At 54.1% G+C, this 12607-nt stretch overlaps 1 protein-coding gene across 1 annotated transcript in view; it reads left to right on the top strand.

Moving 5' to 3' along the window:
• LOC103254244 (ephrin type-B receptor 2) overlaps window positions 1-12599 on the top strand; it is a gene marked incomplete at both ends in the record, with an annotated part of 120857 nt that extends 108258 nt beyond the window's left edge. The window contains 5 exon segments of the mRNA XM_008052379.2: window positions 7560-7682; window positions 8519-8766; window positions 9723-9938; window positions 10788-10937; window positions 12435-12599. Of these exon segments, the coding sequence (XP_008050570.2) occupies window positions 7560-7682; window positions 8519-8766; window positions 9723-9938; window positions 10788-10937; window positions 12435-12599 (902 nt within the window).
• Window positions 12600-12607: the final 8 nt, after the last annotated feature.

The raw sequence follows: 12607 nt of genomic DNA, 5'->3' as shown, positions 1-12607 counted from the left end.
CTCGCCACCCTGTCCCAGTGCCGTCACGATGCCCAGCACATAACAGGCACTAGCTACACGTCTGCAGGATAAACCAATGAGTGGCAGGAATGAGGAGAGGTGAAGGAATGAGGTGGCTAGGGCCAGGATCTGGCCAGGAAGCGAGAGAGAAAGGCAGTGGGGCCCTTCCCTCCACTCCTGCTGCTCCCTCACCCTCCCTCTCACTCTGCAGCTCCAGACCCCTGCTCCTCCTGGTGAGGCTCTGGTGGCTGCTTCCTCTCGCCCAGCCCCCCGTTTCCCCCACTGTCTCACTCTATGTCAGGCCAGGTATGTGCTACACATACCCCAGAGCAGATGTCCCCTCCCAAACGGCCAGAGGGGAAAGCAGATCATAGGTTCCTCTCTGCATCTGGCCTTGGCAGAGCTAGTTGTTGGGAGTGGGGCCAGAGGGAAGCTTCGTGCTTGCTTCAGCGCACTCAGCAAAAAGGGATTCTAAGTGGATCCGATGTACATTCTCAAACTGCACCCAGTGGCCACCCCAGGGTTCCACAGGTGGCTGCCTCCAGGTACGGAAGACTATCATCACACCCCCCCCCATGCGACAAGGGCTGTCGTGGGCCTGCTGTGTGTGTGTGCCAGGCGCTGTTCTAGGTGCTGGGGAGACCTGAGACCTGAGTACACAAACCAAATATCCCGTCCTTTGAAGAACTTGCATGCTAGCAGGAGGGGCCAGGAATTAAAAAAAGAAAAAAAATACATGTCATAAATGTGTAAAGCATGTAGAATGTTCGAAGGTGAAAGTGCTATGGGAGAGAGAATTGTGGGGATCAGGGTTGTGTTTCTAAATAGGGCAGTTGGGGTTGGCCTCACTGAGAGGGTTTTATTTGAACAAGGATACAGAGGTGGGGGGGGGAGCATTCATTGCAGGCAGAGGGAACAGCTGGTGCAAAGGCCCTGAGGCCTGAGTGTGCCTGGCAGGTTTCAGGGACTGTAGAGAGGCTGGTATGACTGGAGTGGGGGGTTGGGGGGAGGTCTGAGGGAACCCTGACGTGCAGATTCTTGCCACCGTGGCAGGGCCTTGGCCTTTACTTAAGTGAATGGGGAAGGCTAGAGGGTTCTGAGCTCCAAGTTACAGTCTTGGCAGGACGTCTGGCTGCTGTTTGGAGAACGGACTGAAGGGGCTGGTGCAGGGAGACCAGTGAAGAGGCTGTTGGAAGGGTCTGGGGAAGACATGATGGGGGTCAGACCAGGTGGCAGGGGTGGAAGCAGCGGGAAGTGGTTGGACTCCGACAGTGTAGGAAAGTAGAGCCACTAGATTTGCTGTGGGTTTTGGGTGTGGGGTTTGCGAGAAGGGGCAGAGGCAAGGAGTTCCAGAAGTTAGGCCTCGGGGCAAGACGACTTGAAGTAAAAGTTCCAGGGCTTAAAAATAGTTTGGAGGCTGGGTGCGGTGGCTCACGCCTGTAACCCCAGCACCTTGGGAGGCTGAGGCGAGAGGACCACTTGAGCCTAGGAGTTTAAGACCATCCTCGGCAACACACTGAGCCCTCACCTCTACAAAAAGTCAAAAACTTAGCCAGCGGGTAGCGTGTGCCTGTAGTCTCGGCTACTCGGGAAGCTGAGGTAGAAGGATCACCGGAGCCCAGGAAGTCAAGGTTGCGGTAGGCTGTGAACATGCCACTGCACTCCAGCCTGAGTGACAGAGTGAGACCCTGACTCAAAAAAAAAAATAGTTTGGAGGCATACATGCGAAAAAAATAATTAAACTGTTCAAATTTCTAGGAGATAATTTAGGTGACTATTTAACAGACGTGGTGATGGAAAAGGACTTTCTAAGTATAAAAACAACAGATAGCTCATGAGAAAAAGGTGAACACGCTTAACTACACAGAAATGAAAATCACCTGTACCTTAAAAATAAGTCATAAATTATGTCATCTAGTCCCCAGGTAATCAAATCATGAGCCTAGATGCAGCTGAGAGCACTACGTATGCCATGCTATGTTTCCGTGCTCTACGTGTGTTTATTCATTTAATCCTCACACGATCCCACTTTGAGGAGGAGGAAACTGAGGCACGGAGATGGCACGGCTGCTCAGGGAGGGAGAAGGGGGTATGCACCCCGGCTGTCTGGCTCTGGAGCCACACTCTGAGTCATTCATGCTGTCTACACTCTACTAAGCGCAAATAGGCAGGCTCGCAGGCTTCGTCACTGGAACTGCAGGGCACACCCCTATTTGGAGCGAGAGTCAGGAGCAAGACAACGGGTGAGATATATTTTTAAACCAGGGCTCCAGCCTCATTCATCAATCAACACATTTTAGAACTTGAGTTCCTACTCCCTGCATCCTTAGCTCTGAGCAGGACTTTGTTCTTTTCAAAGCACCGCCAGGCCTGTGTCCACCCAGCCACCCTGTGTGGCCAGGACAGGAGACTGAGGCCCAGAGAGGTGTGTGCCTGGCTTGTGGCCACCCACACAGGCTCTTGTGTCCTGTCACTCAGCAGGTGCTGCAATGTCAGGATGTGGAGCCAGAGAGACTGACCTGGTTTCTCATCCCTGCTCTGTCAAACTGGCCGGCTGTGTGACCCCAAGGAAACCATCGAATCTCTCTGAGTCTTGGCATCTGAATCTGGAAAGTGGCAGGAGTGATACTTCTTTCACGGGGTTTTAAGGATTCAATGAATTCGTGGATACTAAAGTTCTTTGTAATAATACTTAGGCTGTGCACAGTGGCTCACGCCTGCAATCCCAGCATTTTGAGAAGCCGAGGCAGGAGGATTGAGGCCAGGTGTTTGAGACCAACCTGGGCAACATAGGGAGACATTGTCTCTACAAAGAATAATTTTTTTAATTAGCCAGGCATGGTGGCTCACACCCATAATCCCAACACTTTGGGAGGCTGAGGCAAAAGAATCACTTGGGCCCAGGAGGTCAAGGCTGCTGTGAACTGCGATCACACCACTGTACTCCAGCGTGGGCAACAGAACAAGACCCTGTCTCTAAAAATAATAATGTTTAACAATAATCAGCTCTTCTTTACAACAGGTAGCAATTGTTAGGCACTTTGTTTGCCCACTACTGCACCAAGCCCTTTACAAAGATTCTCTCATTTAATCCTGCAATCCCCTCATGAAGGAGGTAATGCTTACTGTACCCATTTGTTAGGTGAAAACAGTGAGGCACAGAGGTGAAGCAGCTTGCCCGAGGGATCAACACGGCGGTCAGTCAATCTGGGTTCAGACTCACAACACAGCTTATCTGTGACCAGCATCAGCGGTGGTCCCAGAATTCAAAGCCAGGACGCTGCACACCTGCTTCCTCTTCCTTCCTCTTCATTGTGAATGTCCCGTTTGGGTTCAGGGTGACAGTCGGTGGCCCTGATGGCCATAACTCATCCAAACAACAGCCCAGTATTTTCTGTAGACTCTGCCTGGAGGGGTCCTCATCCCACTAGCCTCCTAGTAGCCGGGTCCTATGCCAGGCTCTCGCCATGGGGACTTCACCTTCCATTCCAGGACAGGCTAGGAAAGCGCCCAGAAGAAGGTGATTACAAGTGGGTTCAAACCCGCTTCTGCCACCCGTTAGCAATGATCGCATCCCCTTGGGCGGGTCCTTTAACCTTTCTTATGCCACAGCTTCCCCGTCTGAAAAACAGGCATCATATTAGGTTGTGGCAAATGACATTGTTGTTTTTGTGGGCCAGAAACAGTCAAATACTGACAGTCAGGCTCCACCCGATGGTAGCACTTGATGGTAGGACTGCTGGGAGGGTTACTTGGATCAAAACCGGTAACGTGCCAAGCACAGGACCTGGTACCTGGTAAATCCACACTGACTGTATGTTCAGTGTTTATTAAGCATCTACTGTATCCCACCTTCACATAAGTACTTCAGAGCCATCATTCTAGCGTCAGGGCTCATAGTTGGAGGTTTACAGACCCCTAGAGCTTCCAAGGGCCTGTGGACATCCCAAAATTATCTGTGGAATATAGGAATGTGCACACACAGGAATGCTTTTTCAAGGAGCTGATTTGTAGCTTTCATCAAATTCTCAAAGACATTCAAGACCCCAAACAGATCGGGAGAGAAAAAGAAGGCATGGAAAGGAGCAATGGTATCGCTGATTCCATAAGCATTGATTGAACGCCCACTGTGTGCCAGGCCCTGGGATTCAGCATGAGCAAGACAGACATGGCCTCTGTCCTCTTGGGGAAGAGTATAAAGCAAGCCCTCACTGGCAGCAGAGTGTTCCAGAAAGAATTGGCAGGAGGCTGTGGGCATGTGCATCTGGGAGCCCTGGTACAAGTGGGAAAAGCTACACAGACAGTGGGGCCGTAAGAACATGTGTGGAGATAGGGCTGCAGGAGCCTGGAGCCTAGGGAGAGGACAAGGTCTCCACTGGAGGAACGCAGGCAGGCTTCACAGAGGAGGCAGCATTTGATCTGGTTACAGAGAGGAAGAGGAGAAGGTGCTCTGGGTGGAGAGAAAAACAAAAGTAAATAAGTCCTTGTAGCTGGCATGTAGGGAGCAGGGGGCTGGAAGTAGGGCCAATCATGGAGGACTTGGACTGCTGGGTGGAGTCCTTTGTCCTGGCACAGCGGAAAGCCCTCCTGGCTAGTGCTCCTGGCCACAGCCTGGGGACAGCCTCTAGCTGTCAGCAGAGGAGGTGACCGAGGAGGCTTGGAGCTCCCGCCGTGCTTCCCCTTACCTCCCTGTCGACCCATTTTTGTCCTCCCTCCCTGGTGGGCCTCCCCGGTTCTGTTGGGAGGGAGGCCAGAAGCCAGTCACCAAGAACCACAGGCCGTGATTGAGCCTGAGCAAGGACGAGCCCCAGGGAGCCCATCCCAGCTCTGAGGAGCCTGACCTGGGGAAGGAGGCAGCACGGCGGAATATGCCAGGAGGAAGGTGGGGCAGATCCCAGCTGCATTTCATCCAGGAGGTGGTGGGCTCAAGTCTGACAGACCCGGGTGCAAATTCCGGATGTGCCATCTTCAAGCTGTGTGACCTTGGCCAGGTGACTGAGTCTCTCTGAGCTGTAGTCTCCTTATGTGTGAAAGGGGGATAACTACCCCTTCCTCCAAGAGTTGTTGGGTGGAGGAGATGAGACGAGGCGTATGAGGAGCCTGGCATGGTATCAGGCACAGACAAAGGGCCCAGCAAGAGGCAGCCGCTGTTATTCTCATTCTCTCTGTCATCTGGAATCTGCTCAGCACTGCACACTGAGTGTCTATTGTGTGCACAGCTCTATGCAATGTGCCAGGGGAGGGAGGTAGGAGAAGAGAACATGTGCCCGCCCATCCCTCGCCCCCCAGGCACTCACAGTCCTGGACGGTGGCTCGTAAACTCTTTGGGAGTCTCAGACTCCTGTGAGCCTCTGCTGAAAGTTTTGAAGCCTCTGCAAGAAAAACACAAATGTGCTCACATTGGATGTATAGGGAAAAAATTATAAGACAGGAGGCCAGGTTCAGTGGCCCAGCCTATAATCCCAGCACTCTGGGAGGCGGAGGCAAGTGCATTGCCTGAGCCCACGGGTTCGAGACCCAGGCAACTTGGTAAGAACTTGTCTCTACAATATTAGCCAGGCATGGTAGCATGCACCTGTAGTTCCGGCTACTTGGAAGACTGAGGTAGAAGGATTGCCTGAGCCCAGCAGGTCAAGGCTGCAATGGCCGTGAGCATGCCACTGCGCTCCAGCCTGGGTGGCAGAGTGAGACTCCAACTCAAGAAAAAAAAAAAAAGGAAAATCCAGCAGTCTATGCTCAGAGATAGATGGATTTTGAAGAACTTTTATTTTTAACAATATTTCCATAATTTGGGGACTTCAGAAGAAGCATGAATTACATCTCAAATCCAAAAAGGCAACAATAATAAATGCATTCCATTTCAGGAGGTTACCAGACCTCCCAAAGCCTATCCTGGAACTGCCAAGTGACTCATGGACCCAAATTAAGAACCCCTGACCTCAAGGACCTGATAAACATCCATACAAATAATCTTCAATAAAGCTAACGTGTCAGAGCAACGGTTGGCACACTTTTCTGTCAGAGAAAGGTAGTGAATATCTCAGACTTTGTGGGTCTCTGTTGTAACTACTCAACTCTGCTGCTTAGCATGGCAGTGTTCCAATAAAACTTTACTATGTATAAAACAGGCAGTGGGCCAATCTGCCAACCCCTGTGTTAGAGGCTCCAACTCCTAGATGCCTGGAATGTCTGAAATAGAGGCTAAGAGTGGTCAACTAACATGTCCAAGGTCACACAGCTGAGCAGCACTGATGACCCTGCTCACCAAACAGCCAAGGCTACAGTGACCCAGGGATTCCAGCTCCCAGCTTCTAGAGCTGCTGCCCCCAGAGTTGATGCCCCCAGAGCCACAGCTCCTGGAGCAGTGAGAGAACGTGAACAGAGAGCAGGAGAAACTGGAGAAAGGCCTGGGCTATGAGAGGGCCAGACGGTCTGGGCCGTAGGAGACCAGCTATCTGTGTGGGAGGGAGACTGCAGATGGGTGATTTTTCCCTTCCTTCAAAGCATTTTGCTGACTCAGTGCTAGGTCAGAATTGTATCTTGGACCTCTAAGTGACTTTCTTTTTCTGCATCAAAAAAAAAAAATCTGGCCAGGCATGGTGACTCCTACTTGTAATCCCAGCACTTTGGAAGGTCAAAGTGGGAGGATCACTTGAGCCCAGAAGTTCAAGACCAGCCTGGGCAACATGGCAAGATCTCATCTTAACAAAAAGTCAAAAAAGTAGCCAGGCGTGGTGGTGCATGCCTATAGTCCAGCGACTCGGGAGCCTGAGGCAGGAGAATCGCCTGAGCCCAGGAGGTCGAGGCTGCGGTGAGCCATGATCGTGCCACTGCACTCCAGCCTAAGTGACAGAGTGAGGCCCTGCCTCAAAAAAAGAAAGAGAAACCCACACCGGGTCAGGAATCAAACTAATATGCTCTGCATCTAGCCTCATGCTGATCACCAGGGAATTGGGGATCCAGAAAGGGTGAAGACTTGGCTAGCGGGGGACCTGGGAGGTAGGCCCATGAGCCTTGGGTATGCAGACCCTGGGGAGCAAGCCTTGGGAGGGCCAGCAGCCAAGAGGGGCTCCTGTGAGGAGAGGAGGCGTGAACTAGGCCTGGAGAGACATGGCGGATCGGTTGCCTGCTCTTTCTGTTAGCACCAATTCTCTCTCCCTCATTGCCTTCCTCTTCCCCTCCTCTGCACCCCACGATCTTGTCACGAGGGCGGAAAACCCATCCATCCTTTTGTCCTCCTATGCCCACATCCATAGCAGACATTGCTTCTCCACCCTGACAGTCTCTCGACCCCAGAAAGCCACTCTCATCACATAGTTGAAACAAGAGCTGGCCCCTATTCGCCACCCCTGCTGGTCTCTGTTCCCCTTCCGCTTCTACTCAGTTCATGGCCATCTGCCCCACGAGGCACAGAAAGACCAAGCAACATGCCGGGGATTGCCCAGCTCTTATGGGGGCCGCATGGGAGTGGGTTTCCCTCCATGGAGGGGCTGGGTCCTGCTTTTCCAACTGTGCATCTTGAATCAGTTCATGTGACCAGGGCTGGTCTTGTCCCCCAGTGACCCCAGGCATGAAAATCTACATCGACCCCTTCACCTATGAGGACCCCAATGAGGCAGTGCGGGAGTTTGCCAAGGAAATTGACATCTCCTGTGTTAAAATTGAGCAGGTGATTGGAGCAGGTGAGTGGCTGGCACCTTCACAGGTACCGTGGCCTCCACCAGTGGTGGAGAGACCATCCCCATGTGTACTCTTGGGGTAAAGGGTAAAAAGTGGGACGGGGCCGGGCTCGGTGGCTCAGCCTGTAATCCTGCGCCTTTGGGAGGCTGAGGTGAGTGGATTGCCTCAGCCCGCGGGTTTGTGACCTGCCTGGGCAACTTGGCGAGGCCTCATCTCTACAATAAATCAAAAATTAGCCGGGCATGGTAGCGCACGCCTGTAGTTCCAGCTACTTGGAAGGCTGAGGCGGAAGGATCACTGGAGCCCAGCAGGTCGAGGTTGCGGTGGCCGGGAGCAACCACTGCACTCCAGTCTGGGCGATGGAGTGAGACTCCAACTCAAAAAAAAAAAAAGTGGGAGGGGGCCTCAAAGGATCCTCCAGGCTCTGAAGGTTCAGAATGCCCATGGAAGACGAGCCCTCAAAGGTCATCCAGTAAAACCACTGCACCGACAGCAGGGGAAACTGAGGCAGGGAGTTGTCAGAGATTGAGCTGGCTCTGGAACTCCGTGCTTTTCTGTCTTTCCACCATTCGTCCAGGGGCCCCTCCCCATCTCCCCAGGTCCCCCAGATCCTCACCCCCATCCCCAGGCAGACACCGTGGGGCAACCATGAAGAGTGTCCCCTGTACTCCTTGCGGGGCTAGGACATTCTCAAAGGGGTTCAGTGTCTGTGAGGATGCACTGACCACTGAGGATGAAGAGCACCTGCAGGCCCCAGGAGTGGAAGTGACAGGGGATGGGGAGGTGGCACATCCACCTGGCAAGTGACATCTTGCCTCTCTCGATGTATCTGTCCCAGGGGAGTTTGGCGAGGTCTGCAGTGGCCACCTGAAGCTGCCAGGCAAGAGAGAGATCTTTGTGGCCATCAAGACACTCAAGTCGGGCTACACTGAGAAGCAGCGCAGGGACTTCCTGAGCGAGGCCTCCATCATGGGCCAGTTCGACCACCCCAACGTCATTCACTTGGAGGGTGTCGTCACCAAAAGCACGCCTGTGATGATCATCACCGAGTTCATGGAGAACGGCTCCCTGGACTCCTTCCTCCGGGTAGGAAAGCTGAGAGGGGCCCGAGAGGGGGTGGGGAGAAGGAATGACGGACATAGCTTTATACTGTCAGAGCCTGGAGGGGTCTTGGAAAAGCTCTAAGTCAGGAGTGGCTTGCAGACTGTCAGTTTCTGGTCCCACCCATGGCAGGCATTGCTAATCAATCCCAGCACTCTTCCCACTGAGCCCAGAAACAATCTCAGAATCCTTCTCAATATGGTTCCCCAGGAAGCCACGAACAGTCGATCACAGTTATTTCCGCCCATGCTCACAGCCAACCTTTTCATTATGCCCAGGAGAAAATGGGCTCAAAGAGAAGTAGGGCTTGCCCGGGGTCACCCAGAGGGTCAAGGTGGGAGCCCAGATTGGACAGGTGTCTTGACCCCACATCCAGAGTTTTCACCACACCTTGGAGCTCCCCAGAGCTGTATAGGCTAAGGGGAGAAGTTCAGAGCACAAGGCCAACAGAAGAGAGTTTCAAGGTCCCCCCACAGTCAACCAGTTAGACAAAGGCCCTGGACTGGGCATCAGAAGCAGGCCACTGGACTAACTGCAATTCAGCAAATATCTGTGAAGCACCTTCTGTGTGCCAGGCACCTTCCATGCACCTTCTTTAACTCTGTACAACCCTGGGAGGTAGGGGTTACGTAGCCCTGTTTGACACAGAAATGAGGAAGCAGGCATTCAGAGAAGTTAGGTCACATGTCCAAGTTTGCACAGCCAGGAGGGGACAGAGCCAGAGTCAACCAGGTGTGTCTGTTTCAAAGCCTGTGCCTTCTCCAGCACCATGAAGTTGGCCTCTCATGGGCCTCTCCAAGGGCCCTGGGGATCTGAGTCCTTCTCCGGGGGCACCCAGGGCCAGGGTGGCATAGCCCTGCTCTGGTTTTCTGCTGTGAGGAGGACCCAGAGCTCTGGCACCTGCTCCTTCATTGACTCTGCTTTCTCCACGCCTCCCAAAGCAAAATGATGGGCAGTTCACAGTCATCCAACTGGTGGGCATGCTCCGGGGCATCGCGGCCGGCATGAAGTACCTGGCAGACATGAACTATGTACACCGGGACCTGGCCGCCCGAAACATCCTTGTCAACAGCAACCTGGTCTGCAAGGTGTCTGACTTCGGGCTCTCACGCTTTCTGGAGGACGATACCTCAGACCCCACCTACACCAGCGCCCTGGTAAGACGGAGGCAGGGAACATGGGAGTCACAGCATCTGAGAAGAGGACATGAATGTCCGTCTCTCTCCGCAATGTGCTTTCACCGATGCCTGCTCATGCCAAGCACTGTGCTGGGCCCTGGAGACAGAGAGAGACATAGACCATGGTTTCTGTCCTCTGGGAACTCGCAGGCTGATGGGGGACAGATGTGCAGAGCAGTACAGAGTGACAGGGCTGTGAGCCAGGACAGCCAGCCTTGGGAAGCAGAGGAAGGCTTGCCAGAGGGGATGACATGAGCTGGGAGCTGAAGGACTGGGAAAAGTCTGTCAGACGCCATGTTCTCAGGCGAGGTCCTGTGACTGGAAGACAGGCTGTTGGGAGGAAGGGGGTGACCAGTGATGCTGGCGAGGTAGGCGGCGCCAGGTCGTGGGGGCCTTGAATATCCAAGCTGGGACTCTCCTGAAAGCAGCTAGGGTGGCTGAAGGGTTTTAAACTGAAAGGACTAAGACTCAGTCCCTGCCCTCAAAGGGCTCAGAGACCAGTGCAAGCGAGCCAGTGAGCAGGCAAGCAGAGGTGTGCGCTGTGGGAGCCGGGCTCCCCCAGGGGAAGATGGAAGGCACTGCTGCAGGACTAAGGGGAGCGGGGGAGCAGCTCTTTGGAAGCTGGGGAGCAGCTTTCAGAGGGACTGAAGGATGAGAAGGAGCTGTCCAGATGGCAGAGTAGGACAAGGCACTTCACACAGAGGAGGCAGCATGTGCAAATGCCAGTGGTCCAGCAGCATAGTGAGTTGGGACGGGGCACAGGATGGGGAGTGTTGAGGGAAGAGGCCACATAGGCTAGTCTCTCACCCATGAGCCCTCTGCCCCTAGGGAGGGAAGATCCCAATACGTTGGACGGCCCCAGAAGCCATCCAGTACCGGAAATTCACCTCGGCCAGCGATGTGTGGAGCTACGGTATCGTCATGTGGGAGGTCATGTCCTACGGGGAGCGGCCCTACTGGGACATGACCAACCAGGACGTAAGTCTCCAAGGGGTAGGCAGAGCCCTCTGGCAGCCAGGCAGGGGAGGGGAGGATCGGGGGTCCTGGCCTCGTTCTCTTAGGGCATGAAGATGGCGGGCTTGGCTATCAGGGCAGCCCCCAGCCCTTTGGTGGCGGATTCAAATGTCCTCACAGACCCTGGTCTCTCCAGGGGGTGGGGCATAGGGAAGGCCACCCAGCAAATCTCCAGCATGCCTGCACCTTGTGGCCAGCCCTGAATGAGACCATGTCTGCCCTTCAGGTGTTTACTACCTCCCTGGGGGTACAGATGCTTCAGCAAGCCAGATGTAGCTCTCGGGAAATTTGATGACCTGGTACTAAATGGGAGAAGGCAGGGACCATGCCCTGAAGGCATTGAGGCATGGGCAGAAGGGGCAAGATCAGCCTGGAAGTGTTTGCTGGACAGGTGGGGCTCAAGCGGTTGTAGGTGTTAGAGACTTGAGGGCTCCCAGTGGAAAAGAGCAACCCATGCAAAGACCCAGAGGTGAGGGGTGGTGTTGGAGAGTGTTTCAAAATCACCCAAGGGGTTTCCGTTAGCAAAAATGCAGACATGCTAGGCTTGGTGGCTCAGCCTGTCATCCCAGCACTTTGGGAGGCCGAGGCATGTGGATTGCCTGAATCTGTGGGTTTGAGACCAGCTCAGGCAACTTGGTGAGACCTCATCTCTACAAAAAATCAAATATTAACCAGGCGTGGTAGCGCACACCTGTAGTTCCAGCTACTTGGAAGGCTGAGGCAGAAGGATCGCCTGAGCCCAGTAGGTCAAGGCTGCAATGGCCATGAGCATGCTACTGCACTTCAGCCTGGGCAGCAGAGTGAGACTCCAACTAAAAAAAAAAAATGCAGACAGAAGGGACTTGAAGAAGCTTCTTGACCAGGAAGGATGACCCAGAGTTGAGTTGTGAAAGATAAACCTGGTCATGGTGGCAGGACCGACTGGACAGAGGCGTTCCAGCTCCTTTCTCTGCCAGAGAAGCGAGTGGGAATGGTGGGAAGAGGCACCAGCCAGGCTCAAGGCCACATGGTGGAACCTGACAGGGGAGGAATCTCATCCCTGGTGCTGTAAATGACACTGAAGTTGAGGACTCGGCCAGTTGGGGTCAGCAAGGGGCCAGAGAGAGGAGTCATCAGGGCCATAAGAGCCAGGAGGGAGCTCACAGGTGGGAAGGAGAGAGGAACTGGTGGAGCCTAGCACAGGAGGGTCAGCCCAGTGGGCACCTGTCACAGGGCATAGGTTTCCCAACATTGGCAGAGGGTGAGGCAGCAACCCAGCTGCCAGGTCAGTTTGAGGCTATGGACGGTGGGCACCCAGGTCAGCCCCATCCCTGGGGCTGCCTCCAGGCGGCAGATGGTTGCCATGGCAACCAAATCCTTCAAGCCTGCCCTGGGCTGCACTGGGGGCAACGTGGACCTGGTAGAGGGCGGAGGCTATCAGCCCATCCACCCCGCCTCACTCTACTCCTACACCGTCCCCAGGTAATCAACGCCATCGAGCAGGACTAACGGCTGCCGCCGCCCATGGACTGCCCGAGCGCCCTGCACCAGCTCATGCTGGACTGCTGGCAGAAGGACCGCAACCACCCGCCCAAGTTCGGCCAGATCGTCAACACGCTGGACAAGATGATCCGCAACCCCAACAGCCTCAAAGC

The sequence above is a fragment of the Carlito syrichta genome, unplaced genomic scaffold (assembly GCF_000164805.1).
Source record: "Carlito syrichta isolate Samal-C Ts95f unplaced genomic scaffold, Tarsius_syrichta-2.0.1 Scaffold274000, whole genome shotgun sequence".
NCBI lineage: Eukaryota > Metazoa > Chordata > Mammalia > Primates > Tarsiidae > Carlito > Carlito syrichta.
Note: the sequence above shows the minus strand (reverse complement) of the source record. Positions and strands in the feature narration are given on the sequence as shown.